Consider the following 27744-nt stretch of genomic DNA (forward strand, 5'->3'; position numbering starts at 1 on the left):
GATTCTTATTTATAAACGAAATTATCCTAATTCCTCTTAGCTTATTCATTTCGAATTAGCTCAATAACATATCATTGGATGAATGGTCTATATATCATTTAATGTCATGATATTTTCTCTTAAGAAATTAAATGACGCATATGATTATAATCCCAAAATTCTATTCCCAATTGATATAAATCTTCAATCTTAGAAATCTCCTACTTGTATGGGCAAATCTGACTTAGAGTTCAAATTAGTAGTGGTGGTCCAAGAAAGAATTACTCATTATATTTAGTATAAATTTAAGTCTTTGACTTTAATTTTAGATTCCAAACAAATATTTTCTTATATTTCTAATTCCAGGATACAATACAGTTACACTTTCACAAGTGTTTAATAACCATTTTCTATCAATGGATTCAAACTGTATGGAATATGAGTTTAGCATTCTGTGACCAGGATCCACTTGCACTATTCTAAGAACTCTTTGATGTAACTAAACCTAAGTCATCAAAAAGACACAACCACATTTTTATTAATCTATGGCATTTGTATCTTGTTCATAGTGGTTTTGACAAGATCCATCTCTGCAAAGAGTTAATATGCCTATATCCACTGAAAGTAAGTTCATCTCAGTCGCAGATGGATGTACATTCAGGGGTGGATATGAGTTTTTCGTTCTATTCTTAAAACGATCACTTTAGATTATACCTTATGCAAAGAAATTTGAAATGTTTAAAAAATTTCATAAATTTCTAGCAATGGCGAAAAACCATTAAGGTAAGTGGATAAAGATCTTGCGAACTGATAGGGGTGGAGAAATAGTTAGTAGATATGCAGTTCAAAGATCATTAATTTGATTTTTGAATTATATCCAAACTTACCTCCCCAGAAATTTCGATTTGCATATTGATGATTAGTTACTAGTTGTTGCCTAAGTCTTTCTATGGTAATACAATTTCAGAATGATGTAATGGTTGTATACTTAATGTAAATCATTACTAGATTCATGGATGACCTAATCAAAATCTTAAGAAAACCTAGAACTGTTAACCATGGTTTGTTAGCTATTCTAAGTGATTAGGGGTGGACCATCCCATAGTCAATAGATAAGAAAGTGTTTGTTCAAACAAATACTACTTTTCTAAGATAATGACTAAGTCTGAAAATAAAGTAGCAAATAAAGAAGATATTTATTTCTTGATTCCAAAAGTATTCTATCATCTTATTTGACATATGATGATCCCATTGCCTCTGTTGTCTTGTCACAACCGAAGAGATCAATACCATTTAGTTTTCTTAGACATAATTCACGGTACCTTGTCGTAGTGGGAGAGTTTCTAGGAACTCACCTTCTTGGAAGACACTAGTGATTAAAATCCATTGTAAGTTTAAACAAGTAATGGATTGTCAAGATAAGAAACTAAGAAGAAAAGCCAATAGAACTATGGTTTAATCCATTCACATTGAGCAACCTAAACTTTCTATTACAAGGACATAAAAGGAAGTTTCGTGTATAAGTCTATTCAATGGACTTAACAAAACTTCCTGTTCCTAGTATTATAGGTTTGAGTTTATCTAAACCTATGGCTTATGGTATACCTGGTAATTACTTACTCTAATATAAGCAACTTACTTTAGTAAGATGCTGAAGCATTTTCTTTCTAATGGAAATCTATAGAAGCTTCACAACTTCTTAGGCATAGATTTTATTTATCTAAGGAAAAGTCTCAACTATTCCAGAAAAGATAAAGCCATGAAAGAATTTCTTATATCAACAGTGAGAGGTCTCAGATATACTTTAGTATGCCTTAGACCAGACACCTGCTGTTGAGTGGGAGTAATGAGTAGGTATCAGATTAATCTAGAAGAAGAACATTGGAAGACAATCAAGTAAATCTTAAGATAAAGAAGAGGAACTATATGTTAGTCTATAAGGGTGTGTTTAAAACTCTTAGACTACACCACATCAGATTTCAAAATTTTCCTTTGTGCTAGAAAATCTTTCTGATAAGATGGTGATTACTCTGGGGGTGGAATAGTGATTTTGGAGAAGTGTAAAAACCTATATGAGGTCTCTAGGTCTACCAGAAAGGGACTGAATGTTAAAGTTGCAAGAAAGGTACTTATTCAGTCTAAGGAAAGTTCTATACATTTTTGGCACCATTCCAAATTGCCTTAACTACTAGTGTTACTTCCTGAATAACCAAGAAGTAGTTGCCAAAGGTATAGAATCCAGTATCCCAAGAGAGTAGACATATAGAGAGGAATTTCACATTATCAATGATTTTGTGATTAAGGAAGAGTAATGGTGGAGAAAAGGTTGTGATTAATTCAGCCTTTCAGATCCTATTACGAGGAGTTTACTACTACTACACTTGATTTGTATATCAAGGTGTTGAGATTATTTGAAATGCACATTTTGTTTTATATTAGTGCAAGTGGGAGTTTGTTGGGTTTTATGCCCTAAATAAAACTCATTTCAATATAATCAGATTTACTTATTAATATAGATCAGAAATAACATTTAATGTTGCATGGTTCACATGATTTATTTCATGATTATATGTACATAATGTATGAATTCTATTTAAGTCTAGAACATATCAATTTGTTAATGATTATAGTGTTGTCAACACAGTGGAATATAATCTTAATTATATGTTCGAAAGTTTATTCCCTGATTTGTCAGAACACTGGATTTAGACTGACATGGTATAATCAGCGATAGGTATTCTTACACCTTGGATAAGTGTTATGTCCTTTCCAGGACATTGGCAAAGTTTACCAGCATCGGATGTATGGAGTATACATCGGAAGGGACCGATATTGAACTTTAATTAGATATATTAGAATTGACTGTAATATCTATTCAATTCAATATCACCTGTTGATCCTAGATCAAATGATCTTTATTAGGTTCAATCTCAAGAGTGTAATTCGTGTTCTTTGATTTGTTAGTTAAGCCTACTTTTGGGTCAGGGTGATACGTACATTTTGGGAACACGGTAGTGCAATTGAATGGGAGCGCTAACATAAATATGGAATCTATAGCTTCTATCTGGCGAATAGAAAGTAAAGGATGATTTCCTTCGAGCTTAACCAAACGAAAATAAATGGTGGAGATCTCATTTCACTTAGCTGAAATATCATTTATACAAACTTTAAGTGTTTTAAGGATAAAATACATTGTAGGGTGTTACGGTAATTTAATCCCTTTAGAGTGTAAATCATCTATATAGAGGATCATTGATCACGTTAGGGTTATAACAATGGATAACTAATGACGTGTCTATATCGTGGAACATATAGAGCGTTCTATATGACTGAGAGTGTAATTCCAAGTTCTAAGTGTGGATTCAATGAGGAATTAATAAGTTAGGGAATTTACTTGGTAAATTTGGTTCGACTTATTGGAAGCTCGGTTATATAGAACCATGGTCCCATACTAGTTGAGACCATACTGCTTGTAAGACTCATTTAATTGATTTCGATTAATCAATTATAATTCTAAAGTTAGACTATGTCTACTTTGTGAATTTTCACTAAGCAAGGGCGAAATTATAAAGAAAAGAGATTCTAGGTTTATTTATTAATTAAGAGACTTTATATGTCTAATTAATAATTAAATTAAATGACAATATTATTTAATAATTTATTTTAGTTATTAAATAATTAGAATTGGCATTTAAATGGTTGAATTTGAAAATTGGCGTTTTTGAGAAAATCAGATGCAGGAATGATAAAACAGCAAAATTGCATAAGTGAGGCCCATTATCCAAGCCCATGGCCGGCCACACTTTATGGGTTTTATCATTTATTTTTTTATTATTTTAATGCCAAATAATTCTAACCTAAACCTAGGTGGTTACCTATAAATAGATAGTGATGGCTCTCATTCACACTTGAACTTCTGTCAGATGAAAACTGAGCCTCTATCTTTTCTCGGTAGGCCGAACCTCTTCCCTTCTCTTTTCTTCTCTAAATTTAGAGTGAGTGCCCACACACATCAAGTGGTATCTCAATCATAGTGTGTAAGACTGTGGAAAACCATCCAACAAGAAGGAGATTCAGCATCAAAGGAAGGAGAGAAAGAGATCCAAGTTGAGATATTGATAATGCTCTGCTACAGAAAGGAATCAAGGGCTAGATATCTGAACGGAAGGAGTCATTATATTCTGCTGCACCCAATGTAAGGTTTCCTAAACTTTATATGTGTTTATTTCATTGTTTTAGAATTCATATTAGAATGTTAATGAAACATACTTGTTAGTAAATCTAGATCCTGGTAAAATATATGTTCGTTTTCGTCTGAAACTCTACAGGCTGCTTGGTGACCAGGCTGCGTTTTGCTCCAATAGTAAGCTAGTTGTTTGGGTAAGTGATGAATGACGGGAAGCACGATAGAGAAGTTGAGAAGAGAGGGCTAAGTTTTGGTTTAGACAGGTAAATAGGGCGAAGGTTTCTGGTCAAGGGATTTGTCTGAGAGAGTTCTTTGGGCAAGGGAGTGCTGCTTAAGGTGAGGAAGGAAAAGTGATTTCAATCGCCAAGGTTTTCATTTATATGGGTGGCAATGATTCAAACATTTTTGAAATAAACGATCTAGATTGATTCCGTCCAAGTCTACCCCATCCAACAGCTGGGGATTCAAAAGGTTTTCCTTTAATGCATCTAAAGAAAGAGAATAAAGTATTTATTACTCATCAATTCGTGGTTGCATCTCTAATGCACCAGAAACCTGTTGTCTTTTCAATTCCAGTTGTCACTCACTTCCCACAAGAAACACGTTTAAACTCAGAGCAAGGGCATCACGACTCCACTAAGCAAGCACCACACTTCAACAAATTGACAACAATACCACAGAACATGCTAACCCTTTGGATGGCCAAGGCAATGCGAAAGACTTCTTCTACATTCCAACACTTGGTCAATAAATCTGAAAAATAAGACAAGCATCCGCGAGAAAGCTACAAGCTCCCAACACTCATGAATCCCGAGAGCTTGGGGTAAATTTTATTCGTATTCTTAAATGAAGTGTACGTGCCAATCCCGGAAGGGCGCCACATCAGATTGTGCATGGTTAGTATATACCCTCCGCTCCTCAGCGTCACGGAAGGTATTATATCCTAAAAGTTACCTGGAGGCTCTCCCTGTTAGGAAGGGCAAAAGTGACTTTGAGATTCTTATTAATAAAACTGCTACAAAGAAGGACCAGAAGTTATGAGTGGTCCAGGATTGTAAAGACCGCTTAGCTTTAATTTGAAAATTAGCAGATAATTAGGGTTTAATTATGGAAATTATTTATTAATTTTGAATTATTAACTTACAATGATTTATTTGAATTCAGAATGCATTTTATATGTCATATATAGAAATTTCATAGTTTTGCATGTTTTGTGCCCGGCAACATTGGAACGTGGTGTTTGGCTATTAGAATCACATCCTAGTATTTTATAGTATAGCAGGACTATATAGTTAGACATTGGGATGTCGGGAATGGTCGGAATTTTATAAGTGACCAATTTACCCTTAAGTGATTTTTATGTTTTATGTGTGGGCAAGGGGCAAAATGGTCATAGAGGGGACCATAGGCCTATATAACCGAGCTTTCAATAAGTAAATCTAGAATTCACCAAGTAAATTCTCAACTTATTAATTTTGCATAACGCCACTATAGATTTGGAATTGAACAGCACTCTCAGTTATATAGAACGCTCTATATGTACCACGATGTAGATACGTTATGATTATCCATTGTTACAATCCTAATAGTCAAGGATCCTCTATAGATGATCTACACTGAATAGGGACAAATTTACCGTTTTACCCTTCAATGTATTTTATCCTTAAAACACTTAGCTACCTATAAATGATATTTTAGTAAACTAATATAATTACTGAAATGAGATCTCAATCATTTATCTTTATCGAGATAGCCTTTTGCCAAAATCTCGAGTACTCGTCCCAAAATTCCAAGAAAAATTGGAACGACGGTTTGGCTATCTAACATCCTTATAAAGACTTCTCTGGATTAGTCACAGCCGATAACTCCTACGTGGATGTGGATGGCCACGTTAGCTTTGTATGGAAATTGACCTACAGATAGTTATACCTTTTTCTAACACAGGATCAGATCTTGTCCCCTGTGTCAGGCCATGGTAGTGTGCGTACATACCTCAGGACATGCCTTTTTCCCAACACCTTGTCTAGAGGGTAATTCATAAAGGAGAAACCTTTGAGCAACACGTGTCACTAATTTAGACGATACTAGTCACTACCCCTATACACTGCACGATCAAGAAGGTTCTTCAAGGTCGGATGGTCAGATCAAAAGTTGTATTCTCCTGCCCTTGCAACGGTTATGGTACGAAACCCTAGGTGGGTAAAGAGGATGCTCTTACTCACATGTAAGCCTATAAATACCTCCACTTTTTATGTACAAAGGGTGAAAAAATTTATACTATTTGAACCTCTACAAAAACTCCTACAAGCTTTCTTCTTCTTCAAGAGAAATAAAAGGAGTGCAGGGCTAGGGTTTATACTGTAAACACACATTGTACTATTCAAATACTTGCCCAAAGGGCCAATACAACTGACTCGTGGACTAGGAATCATTAACGCCCGAACCACGTAAAAATTACTTATCTATTAATTATCGTTTTATTTCTTTCTAAAGCCCTGTTTATTTAGTTTTTGAAAACTTTGGTAAACAGTTTGGATTTCTTATTTTCCTTAGCATCATTTAGTAACTTTCCTTTTGAAGAAATGGGGGATGGAGGGCTAGGAGGATCATCTTTAAAATTTGTTTTCTTAGCAATGCCTTTTTACCTATTGCCGACTTGTTCAAAGTTTTTTTAGGAGCTTTTGGGACTTTTTTTACAATTAGGGAAGAAGAGCAAGAACGAGCAATCTTGACTTTTTTACCTATTCCCTTTAAGCTTGATGGGAAGAACAAGTATTTATAGGGAAATGTTGATCAAAGAAAGAGGGAAAATGATTTTTCAAAAGAAAATAATTGAATTAGGGTGGAATGGAGTTCAAAAATAAGAAACCGTTCCTAGCTTCCTTTAGATTGTGCTTGAATTTTCAAACGAAGAAGGAAAAAACAAAATTGAAAAAAAAAATGAAAATAAGATGAAGAGCTTAAGGATGAAGGTGATGATGAAAAATAGAAGAAGGAAATGATGTGATCAAATGGCAATAACGTGAAAATAAGATGAAGAGCTTAAGGATGAAGGTGATGATGAAAAATAGAAGAAGGAAATGATGTGATCAAATGGCAATAACGTGTGATCATATTGAGAAGAAAAAGAAAAGGTGACAGAAGTGACAAATGTCACTCGGACAGTATAAAAGTAATTTTTTTAAAAAAACTAACACAATATAAGCACAGGTTAGAAAAAGTTGAGTTTGACATAAATATTTTTATATAAGCATATTTTTTATATAGTGTAAAAAGAGGTATTTTTTTAATTAAATAACTAAATTAAGCGTAGAAATTCAAATTTCTCTTTTATTATTCACCATCAGATCAAAATCTAATAATTTAATATTTTTAAAATTAATATTTATAGTTAAATTTATTTGGTAACTATTAATAGGTAATACTTATTGAAAAGTGTTATAGATATAATTTTTCCCAAACTATAATCCTTGAAAGGTTTGCTCCTGAACTATTTTTGTTTGAACTTTTTTCACCCACAAAAAAAAATATTGCAAATGTCCCTTTACAATTACATTTTCTTAAACAGTTTGTTGATGTAGCACTAATGCGACACTAATCTAGCATAAGCAAAAAATACATACATAAATAATAATAATGACGAGTTATGTGAATATATACATTCTTCAAACTAATGTTTGTATATTTAGTGTCAATAAATTAAATTTCGACTAGCTAAGTTAATTAAAAAGACCACTATACTCCGAAGCTTATACCCATAATCCATAACCACATAAAAAAAATTATTTATATATAAAAAAGAAGAGCAAAATACATTAAAAAAAGAAAAAAAAAAAAAAAAAAAACATTTGCTATGATCTGTATAGTTCCGGATTTATTTATTTATTTTTTTTTTTTTTGATTATTCTTAAAATAAGCAATTGATTTAGCAAACCAATGAGACTAGCCACCAAGAACAATTTAACGGAAAAATATTGTACGATGAAAGGTGGACTTGAAACTACGGGGGAACAAAAGTCTCTTTTCTATTCAATTTTTCTTACAATCATTATTGAGTTCTTCAAGGTACAAAAATGGGCCCCAAAAACCTAGGAAACCTGTCTTTACTTTAATCTTCCAAAACTTACTCGCATACAAGTTTATATTAAGTGTTGAGTGTATAAACCTGAGAGAAGCAAAATCTTTGAGATGAGTGAATGGATCTCATCATGTTCAGCTATTGTAGATGATAATTATGAATAAAAGAAATCTTCTAGCAAATAGAAGAGAATCTAAATAACTAACTATAGTATATGCCCGAAAAGAAACACTTTTAGTGTCAGCATTCAATTCGAACAGCACCACTCTCTGAAGAAATGAACTTAGGCTTTCTTACTACTTGCTCCAAACACTGAATGACGTCTCCAACCTGAAAATCATCCCAGTCCCGGATCACGAGCCCGCATTCATTCCCCTTCTTCACTGTATCAACATCCTGCTTTTCTCGCTTGAGAGATGTGCAGGACCCTTCAAACAAAATTTCCCCACTTCTCAGAAGCCGCATGATTGATGATCTGGTTACATAACCATCCAGCACTCGGCATCCTGCAATTCTCACATCTGCTCCCTTAGCCTTGCTCCTTCCTTTGAGCTCAAAGATATTCAGCACCTCAGCCTCCCCAGCAACATGGGTTTCAGAAGTTCCAGGGGCCTTTTCTACTATCAAATTTCCAACATCCTCCAAAAGGCGATAAATTACACGGTGCAGAAATATCTAATCAACAGAAATCATACAAACACATGATCAAATATTTATGATTTATGTAGAACAAATTATTTACTCCAACACTAGCAGATAACTGTAACTGACAGCAATGAGATATTAGTACCTTAATGCTGGCTTGAGTAGCTTCCAACGTTATAGAGCTAGCTGGACTTTTAACATTGAAACCAACTATGCAAGCACCACATGCTTTTGCCAAGTCTAAATCTGACTGAGAAATAGGGCCAACGCCTACATGTACTACATTCACAAAAACCTGGAGAATGAAGATGAAGAATAAGCAAGTGCATAATTTAATCTCAATGACAAAGGAATCTTCATATTTGAAAACTTAAAGGGCACACAGGACATGGTGTTATGATCATATCCCATACCTGAGGACTATTCAGGCTCCTTAATGCATCTGTAACAGCCTGGACAGTCCCCTGAACATCTGCTTTTACTATTACTGGCATCTCAACCCACTTAGGTGCCTCTTCTGATGAATCAGGAATTTCTGCTCTCCCCTCACTAATCTTCATAAGCCTATCTTTCTCAAATTTCCTTTTCCTCCCAGCACTAAGCATTCTAGCTCGCTCCTCACACTCCACAACAACAATATCATCGCCAGCCATTGGCAGTCCCTTCAGTCCTTCAATTTCAACTGGCATTGCAGGTTTTGCCTTCTCAGTCAACTTCCCGGACATATCTCTAATAGCTCTAATCCTACCCCACTCTGAGCCCACAACCACATGCTGGCCACAAAGCAAAGTCCCCGCTTTCACTATGGCAGTGGCCAATGGACCCCTTCCTCTGTCCAGTCTTGCCTCTACCACATAAGCTTGAGCAGGTCCATCAACACGGGCTTTTAGATCCATCATCTCTGCCTGGAGAAGAAGACACTCCTCCAAGTCATCTAATCCAGTTTTCTTCGCTGCTGAAACTTGAACCACCTGAACATCTCCCCCCATATCCTCTAGTAGCAGGCCCTCTGAGGCTAGCTGGAGTTTAACTCTCTCTGGGTCTGCAGCTGGTTTATCACACTTATTAATAGCAACAACAATTGGTACCTTGGCTGCCTTTGCATGGGCCACAGCTTCAAGAGTTTGAGGCATCACCCCATCATCAGCAGCTACAACTAGCACAACTATATCTGTGACTGCAGCACCTCTTGCTCTCATTGCACTAAATGCTGCATGACCAGGCGTGTCAAGGAACGTAATGGCTGCTCCTGATTGCATGGCCACCACAAAAGCACCTAGATGCTGAGTTATGCCCCCAGCTTCCCTAGCAGCCACAGAAGTTTGACGTAAAGAATCTAAAAGAGAAGTTTTCCCATGGTCAACATGACCCATAACAGTAACAACTGGAGGCCGAGGAAGAATTTCTTCACCTTCAGTAGAATGAAGCCTCCTAACATTGATCCCAACTTCCTGAAAAATCAAAACACAAGATTCCTTAAGGATTAAGTGGCCCACACAAAATTTGCAATAAATAAATATCTTTCAACGTAATGAAAATAAAACATTAGATCCCAAATAACCATCCAGAACCAGCTCAAGTACACTAGGAGCAATTTGGTCGTGCTTAATGTAGTACAATACTACACTGTGGTTCAGCAAGTTAGGCAAGGATAAACCTACTCAATTAAATAACCGTTTTTTATGTTTTCAAAACTACTTATAAGATCCCCCTCCCCAACACACGATTAAAATAAGGGTGGTATGCAATTCTGTCACTATTATCCGATTTAAATGCCCAGAATGAATAAAAAGTTATCTTTCTAATAGAATAGACTCAGATTTTACTCGCTATTAACCTTAAGAGAGTAATAATTGTGTCATTGTTATTTATAGAAAATGCTATCCAAAATGTATAAAACAAACTATAAAAACTGAATGAGAACAAGCATCCTATTTCATAAAGGAATATTTGTATTCTGCATCTTTGACAATAGAAAAAGTTTTCCACAACCCTTTATTTACACACACCCAGCCCAGTGCAGCTTCTCCTCTTTCGATTTTGTTCCCTGAGCAACGGGAAAAAAATAACTCCTTTGCAAGTAACATTCCCCATTTATATAGGTTTTACCTATGAGATTTACCTGGCACATGATATTCAATGCTAATTTCAATTTTAAGCACGTTTGAGGATATGGTAATGGTAAAACTAGAATCACCAAAATATTAAACCATTTTTTTAGTACAAAAGTTTCCAGAGCTGAAAGTTAAAATACCATTGCTACCAGCTCTGCTACATCAACGCTGAGTGGATCAAACTCTGAGTCAACCTTTTCCCCAACATTTACAAGGATACCTTGCAGAGTGGATAATGACTCTCCAGTACGCTTGGAAAGCTCCAGAATTGTCATGCCCTCAAATATATCTATTGTTTTATCCAGCAAAGCTTTGGTGGGTTTTTGCAATCGTGGAGGTACATACGGAGCTTCAACAGGAGGTTGGCTTTTATTTTCCTTTTTTACAAACTTCTCTCTTTTGGGAGTCTTCAAACCTAAAAGCCCTTCACTTTTCATTCTTGCACTAAGGATTGTGCTTACATGATAGCACCTAGACAGTGCAGAATCAAATGTCAATAAAAGAAAGAATCAGAATTAAAATGTTTCCTTCACATTTAAAATTTACAAGAATGTCAAATTTGTCAATTCAAAAAAGTGAAAAATTTCCTTAGTCCACCCTCATCCTCCCTCCTTCCTCATAATGTTTTCTTGCTTATACATGGACACATATCAGCTTTCTACCAAGTACCATAGTACAAATTTGGTGCTAAATCCCAGTAGGTTCCCCGACACAATTTTTTATTTATAAAGCCAGACAATATGTGTTCAATTTTCCACCTTTAGACATCTCAAAGAGTCAAAAGAACAGACTTTATCAAAATCTAAAATACAGCTTCCAAATACTTGGGGTCATCGTACTGATAATTAGGCATGACTCAACAAACTAAAAAAGACCAGTCAGGTTAGGGCTTCAAAGTTATGCCTCCTGACGATTGTAGTGTTCAACAAAGAGACAAGAAAACATGAGAACTCACCTTAGTTGGGGTTCTTTAGCCAACACTTGATAGTAACCAGAGTCTGGGTTGAAAGAGGTCTCTGGTAAGCAAATGTTGAGAAACAAATTACTCATCTTTATACATTTCAAATCTCTTACAATATGTAAAAGCAAATATGAATTTTATAGATTGGAATTGGAGTAAACACTGAAGAACATATGTGAAAATAGAGAATTAAATGTACCTGGTACACATCTCCCAGAGGCAGAAGAAGAAATTGGCAGCACTGCTTGCTTTAATAGCGTTGAAGTTAGAGCTCTAGAAAGAGTAGCATGACTTCCCTAAGGATAGGAAATACAAGTTCAGATTAAGGGTTGAATGAAGATTAGTGTTGGGCAAATAAGGCCATGTTTCAATATTAATAGTGACAAACAGTATCATAAATGATCAACTTTTATCATATAAATTTGAAAATAATTTTATAAATGAAAATGTTTTGGGTAAAGATTCTAAAGAAGAACAGACCTTTCTATGAAGCACCCTCCACGCCATTCATAAGTATTACAAAATCTGCAGACAATCCCACAAAAGGAGGAAGGAATAAGCAGGAGTAGATTGTGTTTAAGTTGTTTGATTTACATATAAGAGGATGAATTGATTTTGTATTCCTATAGATAATGCCAACCAGTATTTCATACGTACTTAGCTTACAAAAATCTAGTCGGAGTATATCATTGAAAATAAGGAGTACCTAAGATGAGAAAACCTGATAGCGATAAATGGTAGAGAAGTTGCAGAGTGGGCTGGGCAGAGGACCCAAATGGAGAAGGGGACCGAGGCAGAGAGATATAATTTAGGGTTTTTGTGTGAATTTGAGAAAGCTGAGTTTAGCAGAGGAGAAGTTTCAAAGGGGAAGAGAAGGAAACCAGCTTGGGTGTACCGAAGGAGGTAGGAATAGAATGCCCCTTCCTTACCGCGTCGGGTCTTAAGCCTGGGTATTGGGGCTTTAATTAATTTTAAATTTTAACTAACTTTTTTTTTTACAGTACTGAACCTTAGGCTTACTTACTAATGATATGGTGCTCCCGAAACCTGTTTTGTCTTATGAGTTTGAATGTAGAGAGACCATACCAACCAATGCTGCACTACACCGACTCTTAATTTCAATTAAATTATTTATTCATACCAATTATAGTTTAATATTGAGAAGGGTAAATATTATTTTGAACCCTGTGTTATTGTAAAAATTATTAATTGGACTTTCTGTTTTGTTAAATGGTAAAAATAGGATCCCGAATTTAATTTTTGACAAATTTCTTTAATACAACCAACTCGAAGATAATTCCTAACACGAACAGATACAGAAAATATAAATAGTTTTTTCATAACACCTTTATATCAGATTATTATTAAATTTTATTTTGACAAAAAATTAGTTCAGAGTCTTATTTGTACTATTTTAGAAAATATAAGGTCTATTTTATCATTTAACAAAATAGAGGGTCCAATTGGTAACTTTTGCAAAACACAAGGTCCAAAATAGTATTTACTCTATTGAAAAATTACTTCATATACTATTTTTTTAAATTTACGGTTTAGGTTGCTTTAGTAGTTTCTATGTGGGTCGTTATGTGGATTTTAGTTGCGATTTAGGTTACTCCGTTAATTTCTATGGGGATTTTTATGTAGAATTCCGTAAAAATGCAAACAAAAAAAAAATAAAACCAAACAAACTATTTTGAAGTTTAAAAATAAAAAAATGAAAAAACTTCTTTAATATATCACTAAGAAATTTTGAAAATCATATATCCAAATTAGTTTGTAAAGGCTCCAATTCATTATAGAAAGTATAATGCTTTGAATAAGTTAAGATCAAAGTAAAATGATCAGATTCCATAAAATAAATAGGAAGCCCCATCATAAAAGACCAACCCAATAAAATCATTAAAGCTATTACTTCTACTTGAAGTACTCAAAACTCCCTACATTAATAATGTTATCTCTGTTTTCAAAGGAGTTCTACATAAAAGTTGCAAAAAGGTGTTACATCAAATCATATACTGATATTATAAACCCCTTTTTAAGATAGGATCACAGAAGATATTTAAGTATTCGGAAGAATGCTTCCTTTGCAAAGGACAGAATGATTCTTGAAGTTCTAATCTGATGCTTCTGCTATTTGGAGGCAAATGGGAAGCACGAGCACTCCGGGATGATCAGGAATCGACAATCTTAAGAAGCCCTTGGCTGGACTTCCTAGAAGCTCCCTAAAACCTAATTCGAAACTACACCTGATGGTTACACCTCATCTGACACCAAGTCAGATGTTGTCCCCTGCGTCAGACTGTGGTTGTGCACATAAGTGCCTTTATAGTGCTTATTGTCCAACAGTTTTTCTAGGAAATTACTTTTAAAGAAGAAACCTTTGAACGACATGTGTTCATATCATTACGTGATATCCTAAATCGATTAAACACCACACGATGGAAGAGTTGTTGGGTTTTATGCCCTAAATAAAACTCCATTTCAATGTAATCTATTTTTATTCAACATCAATAAAGAAACAGAAGTATTTTTCATTCATTTGTGTATGTTTTGGTTCACCTTATCAATTGCTTGTCTATTTGATTTATAAATTCATCTGAAACCCTTTTCACATACTTGATCCTGTTTATTGTGTTGTCAACACTTTGGAAAGTAAACATGACTATGTGAATAAAGTTTCCTAGATTTATCAGACACAGGGTTTTACTGATATGATAATCTACAACAAGAGTTTACTTGCATTTGGAGAAATGCTATGTTCTTTCCAGAACATTGGTTAAAGTAAAGCTCAGGTTGGATGCATGGAGTATGCATCGGAAGGGACCGATATTGCACTTTGACTTAGATTTATTAAACTTACCGTAAAATCTATTCAAGTCAATATCGCCTAGTTGATCCAAGATCAAATGATCTTAGTCCTGTTATGATTAGGCTCAATCTCAGGAGGCTATTCGTGTTCTTTGATTTGCTAGTTAAGCCTACTTTTAGGTCAGGGTGATACGTACATTTTGAGAACACGGTAGTGCAATTGAGTGGGAGCGCTAAAATAAACATGGAATCTATAGCTTCTATCTGGCGAATAGTAAGCAAAGGATGATCTCCTTCGAGCTTGACCAAACGAAAATAAATGGTGGAGTACTCATTTCACATAAGCTGAAATATCATTTACACGGGGTCAAGTGTTTTAAGGATAAAATACATAGTAGGGTGTAACGGTAATCTAATCCCTTTACAGTGTAGATCATTCATATAGAGGATCATTGATCAAATTAGGATTATAACAATGGATAACTAATGATGTGTCTATATGGTGGAACATATAGAGCATTCTATATACAGAGAGTGCAATTCTAAGTTCTATGCGTGGATTCAACGAAGAATTAATAAGTCAGTGAATTTAGGTAATAAATTCTTGATCTGCTTATTGGAAGCTCGGTTATATAGACCCATGGTCCCCCCACTAGTTGAGATAATAATGCTTGTAAGACTCATGTAATTTGTTTTGATTAATCAATTATAATTCTCAAATTAGACTATGTCTATTTGTGAATTTTTCACTAAGTAAGGGCGAAATTGTAAATAAAGAGTTTTAGGGGCATATTTGTTAAATATGATACTTTGAATGGTTCAATTAATAAATATGATAAATGACAATATTATTTAATAATTATTTATAGTTATTAAATAGTTAGAATTGGCATTTAAATGGTTGAATTTGAAAATCGGATGCAAAAGTGATAAAATTACAAAATTGCAAAAAGTGAGGCCCAAATCCATACTGCCATGGCCGACCACTTTTATAGGAATTATCCTCTGATATTTTCATTATTTTAATACCAAATAATTCAAACCTAACCCTAGTGGAATGTTATAAATAGATGGTGAAGGCTTCAGGAAAATTACACTTCTCATTCAGAAAACCTGAGCCTTCTCTCTCTACCTTGGCTGCCCACTCTCTCTCTCTCTCTCCTTCCTTAAGATTTCGAAATACTTAGTGATTAGAGTAGTGCCCACACACAACAAGTGATACCTCAATCATAGTGAGGAAGATCGTGAAGAAAGACTTTCAGCAAGAAGGAGTTTCAGCACTAAAGAATCAGAGAAAGAGATCCAGGTTCAGATCTTGATAATACTCTGCGACAGAAAGGATACAAGGGTTAGAGATCTGAACGGAAGGAGACATATTATTCCGCTGCACCCAATGTAAGGTTTACTAAACTTTATATGTGTTTATTTCATCGTTTTAGAAAGTTCATATTTAGGGTGTTAATCAACATACTTGTGAGTAGATCTAAGATCCTGGTAAAATAATTTCCAACAACTGGCCTCAGAGCCATGGTAATTGATTTGCTTGCAAGAAATTTGGACTTTAAAACGATTGTTTGATGTTTTGGATGGTATCATGTTGTGTTGAGTGTTATATGATGATTGATTGATTGATGTTTGTGAATTTTCGTAAAAAATAATTGAATATCTGTTTCTGGAATTATTTTTATTGGATAGTATGGAAAAAATTAAGCAATTTACTTTTTTACAGAACTCAATTTTGATTTAATTTGAATTAGTTATGATTTTTTGAAGTTTCGGAAAAAATTAGGGTCGTGCAACAAGGCTTACGCGCGCGGATTTCATGCAAATCCCCCTTGCGCCGAGGTTTCTCGGCCCAGCACCCCAAATGCGCGCGCGGACGTGTATGCACCGCATACCGTCCGTACAGCTCGCATTTTTTCGTTTTTCTTCGATTTTTGATGCAATTTCATGGATTTACTTCTGATTTTTTGTGTAGTTCTGTATTTATACATTTACTATTCCTAATTCAATTCTAATTATCATAATTAAATTAATTAATATTTTTTTAATTTAAGTCATGATATTAGTGTAATTTGAATTTGAAAATAGTAAATATCTATCTTTTTGCTTAATTATCTATCTTATTTTTAAATTTGATGATATCTTATCTTATTTTTTTAAATTTAAGGTCAGATATTAGTTTTTTTTTTAAATTAATTTTTTTTAAATTAAATTTTTTTAAATAATTTGACCTTATTCAAATTTAAAATAAGATAACTATAACCATGTAATTTTAAATAGATGTAAGATATTTTGCTAACTTTTTAAATTTTGTTATTTTATTTATTTAAATTAAATTATAAAATCTGAAAAAGATATTTATTTATCTTTTTTAATTTTTTATTTAATTTTTATTTATAAAATAACATTAAATTTTTAAAAGTAGTTAGCAAATTTTGAAATGATATTTAGGTTGGTTGAAACCTAATTTTTCAAAATTGTAGGTTTAATTTTAAATATTATTTTATTAATTTTGAAAATATTTAATTTTTTTTTTAATTTTCGAAAATAATTTTTTTTATTTAATTAATTTTTTCGAAATTATTTATTTAAAATTAAATAAATTCTACATCCAACTATCCAGCTAACCTTGTTACAGGAGTATGTGTTTTTAGCTTGTTTGTAAGTTTTTAAAACCTATTATTGCTTGATTGCAAATAGTCATGGTTAACTTGTTGACAGATCCAATGATCTAATTTTAACTCGTGGCTCCCTTGGTCAAGTAAATAATTTGAAACAGGTATACTTACAATCTTCTTTCATCTGTGTATGACCTAGCAACATGATAGGATCCATCCAAATTGTGTGCCTATGTGAGCCTATGTGTTTAATTTTATTATAGATGCATATAGGTTGTTGTTGCTAAATAAAATATCATAGTTCTTGATAGATTTTATTTAGGCCCATTTAGTTATTGGGCCTATTCAATTAATAACAGTTGTTCATTTTAAGGTTAAATTCCTCTCTTTTGGGCCTTGTGTGAGAGTTGGGAGCCATAGAAGTGGGTATGACATACTGAACCCAGCACCCCCTCACATGAACCACTCCAATTGTGAAGGCCCATTTGCCTGATTTGAATAACTGTACTAGGTTAATTAAATTAGTTTAACCTAATAAAATTGATTAGCAACATAATTAATTTCATTTATTTTGAAATTAATTTAAGAAAACCATAGTTTAAAGAATTTTATATTCTAAGCTAAACTATATTTATTTTCTTGTATTTAATTAAATATAGAATTATAACCATCTAGATTCTTTCTGAAGCTTAATTTAAATTTTTCATTAAATATTCCTATTTAAGTTGATATTTAGTTATCTATAACTAACCAGCTTAAATCTGAATATCTTTTGGATTTAAAATTTCAAATTAAGTTGAGGAATTTTAGGCATTGGTTATTAAGATTCTTTAGATATTTTTCAAGTTGATATTTTTTCAAATATTAACTTAAAATGGAATATTTTCAAATTAAGTGGTTACAACTTAATTTTAATTTAATTAAGTCTAATTTGAAAAATATTTAAGTTGATTTTTTAGATTCTTCTAAAAACAACTTAAACAAGATATTTTCAAATTTGTTCGATATTTATTCTAATTTATTTTTCGAATTTAAATAATAATTGAAAATTCATTAAAGTTGATTTTTTATTTAAACCAACTTTAATTTGTAATTATTATAATATGGAATAAATGATTATACAAAATATATATTTTTAAATAATGAGCTTTTAATCAAGAGACATTCGATCTCCATTGTTGGTTTTACATGGCGTTTGTTTTAGTGAGTAATCCTCCCTAATGGAGGAACGTTCATTAGCAATTTCGCACCGTTTAATCTCGAAAGATAAGTGGTTTGTAAGTGTTTTATATGGTATGGATCACCCTAATGGTGGCGACCATATTTGACTTGCAAATTATGAAACAATGGTGGAAGCTCATAAGATAGAATTGTCTTGACTCTCGCCTAAACGGGACAACGCTGAATTCCAATCTTGATCGAATAAAAGGTTGCTAGAATGATTATCATTTTAGATGAGTTGACAACTCTATTCAATGAATGATGCTTTGACTCTCGCCTAAACGGGACACTGTATCAGTTTGTTGAAAGACCTTGGAAAATAAACTATGTTAGATTTAGTATTTTTATAACATATGTGATTATTTGTTATTTTCTAAACATGTGTATGAATTTATGAACCAAAACCTTACTTCTGTTTTATTGATGTGTTGTAGTGCCATTATGAATAACCCTCACCCCGATCCTCTCCTAGTTAATATCTTAGCAAAAGAAAACTATAGTGTGAAAATGCATCCTAGTAGTTGCATAAACTCGCACCTGTTGATGATGAATCTGAAGTTCCAAAAGGCAAATCTACTAGGAATTGATTTATCAAGAGAACAATGGGTCCAACTCATTCTTAATAGTCTTCCTCCGACGTATAATGAATTTGTTGTTTCTTACATGATCAACAATTTCAACTCCTCCAACATGGACAAGCTCGAAGCAGAATTACGAGCCCATGAACGGAATCTGATTGCAATGGGTCCCCCTGGGTTTGCAATTCATAATCAGAGGAAAAGGATTAAGCATGAAGGCTCTAGCAAAGCTGCTTCTTCAAGTACAATTATCAAACATAATCTTCTATGTTCGAATTGTAATGAAAAGGGACATTAAGAAGAACGTTTGTTGGGTTTTATGCCCTAAATAAAACTCCATTTCAATGTAATCTATTTTATTCAACATCAATAAAGAAACAGAAGTATTTTTCATTCATTTGTGATATGTTTTGGTTCACCTTATCAATTGCTTGTCTATTTGATTTATAAATTCATCTGAAACCCTTTTCACATACTTGATCCTGTTTATTGTGTAGTCAACACTTTGGAAAGTAAACATGACTATGTGAATAAAGTTTCCTAGATTTATCAGACACAGGGTTATACTGATATGATAATCTACAACAAGAGTTTACTTGCATTTGGAGAAATGCTATGTTCTTTCCAGAACATTGGTTAAAGTAAAGCTCAGGTTGGATGCATGGAGTATGCATCGGAAGGGACCGATATTGAACTTTGACTTAGATTTATTAAACTTACCGTAAAATCTATTCAAGTCAATATCGCCTAGTTGATCCAAGATCAAATGATCTTAATCCTGTTATGATTAGGCTCAATCTCAGGAGGCTATTCGTGTTCTTTGATTTGTTAGTTAAGCCTACTTTTAGGTAAGGGTGATACGTACATTTTGGGAACACGGTAGTGCAATTGAGTGGGAGCGCTAACATAAACATGGAATCTATAGCTTCTATCTGGTGAATAGTAAGCAAAGGATGATCTCCTTCAAGCTTGACCAAACGAAAATAAATGGTGGAGTACTCATTTCACATAAGCTGAAATATCATGTATACGGGATACGTGTTTTAAGGATAAAATACATAGTAGGGTGTAACGGTAATTTAATCCCTTTACAGTGTAGATCATTCATATAGAGGATCATTGATCAAATTAGGATTATAACAATGGATAACTAATGATGTGTCTATATGGTGGAACATATAGAGCATTCTATATACTGAGAGTGCAATTCTAAGTTCTATGCGTGGATTCAACGAAGAATTAATAAGTCAGTGAATTTAGGTAATAAATTCTTGATCTGCTTATTGGAAGCTCGGTTATATAGACCTATGGTTCCCCCACTAGTTGAGATAATATTGCTTGTAAGACTCATGTAATTGGTTTTGATTAATCAATTATAATTCTCAAATTAGACTATGTCTATTTGTGAATTTTTCACTAAGTAAGGGCGAAATTGTAAAGAAAGAGTTTTAGGGGCATATTTGTTAATTATGATACTTTATATGGTTCAATTAATAAATATGATAAATGACAATATTATTTAATAATTATTTATAGTTATTAAATAGTTAGAATTGGCATTTAAATGGTTGAATTTGAAAATTGGCGTTTTTGAGAAAATCGGATGCAAAAGTGATAAAACTGCATAATTACAAAAAGTGAGGCCCAAATCCATACTGCCATGGCCGACCACTTTTATAGGAATTATCCTCTGATATTTTCATTATTTTAATGCCAAATAATTCAAACCTAACCCTAGTGGAATGTTATAAATAGATAGTGAAGGCTTTAGAAAAATTACACTTTTCATTCAGAAAAATCTGAGCCTCAATCTCTCTACCTTGGCCGACCACTCCCTCTCTCTCTTCTTCCTTAAGATTTCGAAATACTTAGTGATTAGAGTAGTGCCCACACACAACAAGTGATACCTCAATCATAGTGAGGAAGATCGTGAAGAAAGACTTTCAACAAGAAGGAGTTTCAGCACTAAAGAATCAGAGAAAGAGATCCAGGTTCAGATCTTGATAATACTCTGCGACAGAAAGGATACAAGGGTTAGAGATCTGAACGGAAGGAGTCATATTATTCCACTGCACCCAATGTAAGGTTTACTAAACTTTATATGTGTTTATTTCATCGTTTTAGAAAGTTCATATTTAGGGTGTTAATCAACATACTTGTGAGTAAATCTAAGATCCTGGTAAAATAATTTCCAACAACTGGTATCAGAGAACGACAAATCCGTTTGGATTGTTGATTCTGGGTCTACTAACCATGTATGTTCTTCACTGCAGTTGCTTGAAACGTGGGAAAATCTGCTTCCAGGAGAGTTAAAGCTTAAAGTTAGTAATGGCGAGTTAGTGTCGGTCAAAGCTAGAGGAAAAGCCCGCATCAAGTTTCAACAAAGATTTTTAATTTTAGAAAATATTTTATTTATTCCAAACTTTAGTAGAAACTTGATTAGTGTCTCATGTTTGCAAACACAATCTTATATATTGAATTTTTCGAGTACAAATTGTTCAATTTCTCGTAATTGATTTCAAATATGTGTTGCTACCATGGAACAAGGGCTTTATGTCTTAAGACCAAATACACAAATCTCACTAAACAGTGAACTTTTCAATGTAGCTAAACGTAGAAACCTCAAAAGAAAAGAGATTGATAATGATGATCAAACTTATCTATGGCATTTACGTTTAGGTCATATAGGCTTTGAAAGACTCAATAAGCTAACCAAAGGCGGTCCATTTAAAAATGTCGTCCTAGGTGAATTGCCAGTATGCGAGTCCTACCTGGAAGGAAAAATGACTAAGCGTTCTTTCTCTGCAAAGGGAGAGCGTGCCATATACCCCCTAGGGTTAGTTCATTCTGATGTGTGCAGACGTCTGAATGTAAAAGCCCGAGGAGGTTATGAGTATTTTGTCACTTTCATTGACGATTACTCTAGATATAGTTTTCTTTACCTAATGCAAAAGAAATCTGAAACGTTTGAAAAGTTTCAGGAGTTTCATGCTTTGGCTCAAAACCAATTAGGTAAAACATTAAAGATCTTGCGAACTGATAGGGGTGGAGAATATATGGATATGAAGTTCAAAGATCATTTAATTGAACTTGGAATTGAATCCCAATACACTGCCCTAGGCACTCCACCACAAAATGGAGTTGCAGAAAGAAGAAATCGCACTCTTTTGGAAATGGTTAGGTCTATGCTGAGTTATTCAACTCTGTCTACGTCCTTCTGGGGATATGCTATACAGATGGCTAATGACATTTTAAATGTTGTTCCATCTAAAGTAGTCCCTAAGACACCCGTCGAACTCTGGAATGGTCGTACGCCTAGTTTACGCCACTACAGAATTTGGGGGTGCCCTGGTCATGTCTTAAGAAAGAAAGAAGGCAAACTTGAATCACGTACCGAAGTATGCATGTTTGTCGGAAATTCTAAAGAGACTAGGGGTGGACTATTTTATAGTCACAAGGATAACAAAGTGTTTGTTTCTACAAATGCTACTTTTCTTGAAGAGAACTATATTAAAGACAACAAACCGAAAAGTAAAGTTGTTTTAGAGGAAATGCTTTCAGATATAACTCCTTCCAATGTTCCGTCCTCTTTCACTCAAGAAGAGGACAATCCCACTCCCTCAGTCGAACCAAATGAGAAATCTACTACCAAAGTTTCTGTTCAGAAGATCACCGCTCCTCGTCGTAGTGGGAGGGTTTCAACAAAAGCAGCTCGTTATGGCTTGGATGGTGAAATCAATATGGTCGTTGGTGACGGTATTGAAGACGATTCATTAACCTATAAACAGGCAATGGCTAGTCCGCAACGGAAACGATGGTCGGCCAGCATGGATTCAGAAATGGATTCCATGAAAAAGAACAAACTCTGGGAATATGTAGACGCACCTGACGACTATCATCCGATAGGATGCAAGTGGGTTTACAAGAAGAAAAGAGGAGCTGGAGGCGAAGTCGAAGTCGAAACTTTTAAAGCTAGACTTGTAGCCAAGGGTTATACCCAAAGAGAAGGCGTGGACTATGAGGAAACTTTTAGTCCTGTTGCCATGCTCAAATCCATCTGAATTCTTCTCTCCATAGCTGCTGCTTTCGATTATGAAATCTGGCAAATGGATGTCAAGACTGCCTTCCTTAATGGGGTACTTGAAGAAACCATCTATATGGAGCAACCAGAAGGCTATGTTCTTCCAGGGCAGGAAAAGAAAGTTTGCAAATTAAATATGTCTATCTATGGACTTAAGCAAGCTTCTCGCTCATGGAACAAAAGGTTTGATGAAATCATCAAGACCTATGGCTTTCTTCAGAATGAAGATGAACCTTGTGTTTACAAACTCAACGAAGACCAAGTAGTAGTATTCCTGGTCCTTTATGTTGATGACATTTTTATTATTGGAAACAATATCAAGAAAATGACTCACATCAAGGAATGGCTCAACACTCAATTCGATATGAAAGATTTGGGTGAAGCAGCCTATGTTCTTGGTATTCAGATTATCAGAAACCGGAAGAACAGATCTCTTGCTCTCTCTCAAACAACCTACATTGACAAAGTTTTAGAGAGATTCTCCATGAACAACACCAATGGGGCAAACATGCCTTCTAGATATGGTATTCGTCTATCTAAGCAACAGTCTCCTACTGATCCTCAAGAGATAGAGGACATGGCGAAAAATTCCCTATGCTTCTGCAGTTGGAAGTCTAATGTATGCAATGTTATGCACTAGACCTGACATCTGCTATGCAGTGCGAATCGTGAGCAGGTATCAGTCTAATCCAGGACAGGAACATTGGAATGCAGTTAAGTATATTCTGGAATACTTAAAGAGTACAAGGAATCTTGTGTTAGTCTACAAGGGTGGTGCTTTAAATCCCATAGGCTACACTGATTTAGATTTCCAGGCAAGTCTTGAAGACACGAAATCTACATCTGGGATGGTGTTTACTCTTGGGGGTGGAGCAGTGGTTTGGAGAAGTGCAAAACAAACCGCGATATCAGACTCGACTATGGAAGCTGAATACATAGCTGCAGCCGAAGCTGCTAAAGAACTTGTCGGGCTAAGAAAGTTCTTCACCAGCCTTGGTGTCGTACCTGGAATGGAAAAACCTCTGGTCCTACTTTGTGATAATAATGGAGCGATAACTAACAGTAAGGAACCTCAAAGCCACAAGAGAAGCAAACACATTGAAAGGAAGTATCACATTATCAGAGAATACGTGGCAAGAGGGGATATACTAGTTGAGAAAGTGGACACAGAGGACAACCTAGCTGATCCATTCACAAAAGTCTTGGCCGTGACTGCATTTGAAAAGCACCGTCAGAATTTAGGATTAATTGATATGCACTAATTAGTTTTATATTAGTGCAAGTGGGAGTTTGTTAGGCTTTATGCCCTAAATAAAACTCTATTTCAATGTAATCTATTTTTATTCAACATCAATAAAGAAACAGAAGTATTTTTCATTCATTTGTGTATGTTTTGGTTTACCTTATCAATTGCTTGTCTATTTGATTTATAAATTCATCTGAAACTCTTTTCACATACTTGATCCTGTTTATTGTGTTGTCAACATTTTGGAAAGTAAACATGACTATGTGAATAAAGTTTTCTAGATTTATTAGACACAGGGTTTTACTGATATGATAATCTACAACAAGAGTTTACTTGCATTTGGAGAAATGCTATGTTCTTTCCAGAACATTAGTTAAAGTAAAGCTCAGGTTGGATGCATGGAGTATGCATCAGAAGGGACCGATATTAAACTTTGACTTAGATTTATTAAACTTACCGTAAAATCTATTCAAGTCAATATCGCCTAGTTGATCCTACATCAAATGATCTTAATCCTGTTATGATTAGGCTTAATCTCAGGAGGCTATCCGTGTTCTTTGATTTGTTAGTTAAGCCTACTTTTAGGTCAGGGTGATACGTACATTTTGGGACCACGGTAGTGCAATTGAGTGGGAGCGCTAACATAAACATGAAATCTATAGCTTCTATCTGGCGAATAGTAAGCAAAGGATGATCTCCTTCGAGCTTGACCAAACGAAAATAAATGGTGGAGTACTCATTTCACATAAGCTGAAATATCATTTATACGGGATCAAGTGTTTTAAGGATAAAATACATAGTAGGGTGTAACGGTAATCTAATCCCTTTACAGTGTAGATCATTCATATGGAGGATCATTGATCAAATTAGGATTATAACAATGGATAACTAATGATGTGTCTATATGGTGGAACATATAGAGCATTCTATATACTGAGAGTGCAATTCTAAGTTCTATGCGTGGATTCAACGAAGAATTAATATGTGAGTGAATTTAGGTAATAAATTCTTGATCTGCTTATTGGAATCTCGGTTATATAGACCCATGGTCCCCCCACTAGTTGAGATAATATTGCTTGTAAGACTCATGTAATTGGTTTTGATTAATCAATTATAATTCTCAAATTAGACTATGTCTATTTGTGAATTTTTCACTAAGTAAGGGCGAAATTGTAAAGAAAGAGTTTTAGGGGCGTATTTGTTAAATATGATACTTTGTATGGTTCAATTAATAAATATGATAAATGACAATATTATTTAATAATTATTTATAGTTATTAAATAGTTAGAATTGGCATTTAAATGGTTGAATTTGAAAATTGGCGTTTTTGAGAAAATCGGATGCAAAAGTGATAAAACTGCAAAATTGCAAAAAAGTGAGGCCCAAATCCATACTGCCATGGCCAGCCACTTTTATAGGAATTATCCTCTGATATTTTCATTATTTTAATGCCAAATAATTCAAACCTAACCCTAGTGGAATGCTATAAATAGATGGTGAAGGCTTTAGGAAAATTACACTTCTCATTCAGAAAACCTGAGCCTTCTCTCTCTACCTTGTCCGCCCACTCTCTCTCTCTCTTCTTCCTTAAGATTTCGAAATACTTAGTGATTAGAGTAGTGCCCACACACAACAAGTGATACCTCAATCATAGTGAGGAAGATCGTGAAGAAAGACTTTCAGCAAGAAGGAGTTTCAGCACTAAAGAATCAGAGAAAGAGATCCAAGTTCAGATCTTGATAATACTCTGCGACAGAAAGGATACAAGGGTTAGAGATCTGAACGGAAGGAGTCATATTATTCCGCTGCACCCAATGTAAGGTTTACTAAACTTTATATGTGTTTATTTCATCGTTTTAGAAAGTTCATATTTAGGGTGTTAATCAACATACTTGTGAGTAGATCTAAGATCCTGGTAAAATAATTTCCAACAAGAGCTACCTACCAAACCAACGGTCAGATGGTCTTGTGGTGTTTTCGACCTTTCTTGTGTACTGGGTAAGAAACCCTAGTGGGGTAAAAGGTATGCCCTTACCTACTTATGTACTTATAAATACTTCTATTTTTTATGTATAGGGGTGACAATTTTTACTTACAAAACCTCTACTAAAATTCCTAGAGAGCTTTCTTCTTAAAGAGAAATAAAAAGAATGCAGAGATTACTATTGTAAATATTTGTAATACTCAAATACTTGCCAAAGAAGGCTAATGCCACTGACTCGTGGACTAAGGATCATTAACGTCCAAACCACGTAAAATTCTATTTGGTTGTCATTTAATACTTTACATTTCCTTAAGCTCTTATTAATCGGTTTCTGAAAATTTTGGTAAACAAATAACAACATGAAGAATGAGTCCTTATATATTACTAATTAAACTTGTAACATCAAGTATGTTGGTTTTATAATATTAAATTAAGTATGCAGCAGAAGCACTTAATATGATTATCATTGTACGTGTTATCAGCATTTTCGGATAGAAGACATATGGCACCAAACCAAGATTCAACAAAATTTTAGGCCTACTATTGGGCCCGGAAAGGCTTACACAACAATATTTTTTCTTTGTAATGATCATCCTAGATAGTGTAAACAACTTTCATATAACACTCTGGGTTTGTCAACTTGCAGGAAACAACAGCTACGACATCTTTGGTCATTGAAGTTTATAAGAATACTGAAACAAAACCCCAGGGGTCTTTCAGGAATGGAAGTTTAAAAGGTATCTGGGACAAATTATGGTCTCGGAGAATGCTTACGTAGCTCCCCTCTGACACAATCCCGAGGAATCTGGCGAATTTTCCCCTCCGTCAAATTCCAAAAAGGCTTACGGCGAAAAGGTGGTTACCTTTTTGTACATTGCACTACTACTTTGACATTTTCTTTTCCAATAACGGTGTACGATACCAGCTGTCGTGTCAACAGTACCATGCAACTTATAGAAAATTGCTTTTTAGAGTTGGGTCTCGCCTACCTTGCCCAATAGCTTAAGATAACACTGTATCAATGTATTTTACCCAATTTGTGAGCTTTTTTTACATAAAACCTTAGTACAACTCGAATTCGTCTGACCTAATATGCAAGATTGCCTATAAATATGGTATTATCTTCTCCTTGCAAAGAGTTCACAATCTGAAAAATACACATTGAAGCTGTAAAAACTCCATAGCTAAAAGCTTATTGTTATTCGCATTTTTGGATAGGTGACACATGTATATTCAAATCA

The 27744-nt window shown here is 34.2% G+C and overlaps 1 protein-coding gene across 2 annotated transcripts; it reads right to left on the minus strand.

The window, feature by feature from the left end:
- Positions 1 to 8166: 8166 nt before the first annotated feature.
- On the minus strand, positions 8167 to 13064 carry LOC115716354 (uncharacterized). Of its 2 annotated transcripts, none has more exons than XM_030645132.2 (8): positions 12670 to 13064; positions 12444 to 12488; positions 12163 to 12259; positions 11958 to 12018; positions 11143 to 11473; positions 9302 to 10339; positions 9034 to 9183; positions 8167 to 8918 (listed from the first exon to the last, which is right to left on the minus strand). In XM_030645132.2, exons 2-8 carry the CDS (start codon positions 12468 to 12470, stop codon positions 8484 to 8486), a joined length of 2139 nt encoding a protein of 712 aa, XP_030500992.2. In that variant the 5' UTR covers positions 12471 to 12488; positions 12670 to 13064; the 3' UTR covers positions 8167 to 8483. The 2 variants fall into 2 exon arrangements, with proteins under 2 accessions (XP_030500992.2, XP_030500993.2); XM_030645133.2 differs by having other exon boundaries at positions 12685 to 12955.
- Between the last annotated feature and the right edge of the window lie 14680 nt (positions 13065 to 27744).

The sequence above is a fragment of the Cannabis sativa genome, chromosome 5, assembly GCF_029168945.1.
Source record: "Cannabis sativa cultivar Pink pepper isolate KNU-18-1 chromosome 5, ASM2916894v1, whole genome shotgun sequence".
Classification (NCBI taxonomy): domain Eukaryota; kingdom Viridiplantae; phylum Streptophyta; class Magnoliopsida; order Rosales; family Cannabaceae; genus Cannabis; species Cannabis sativa.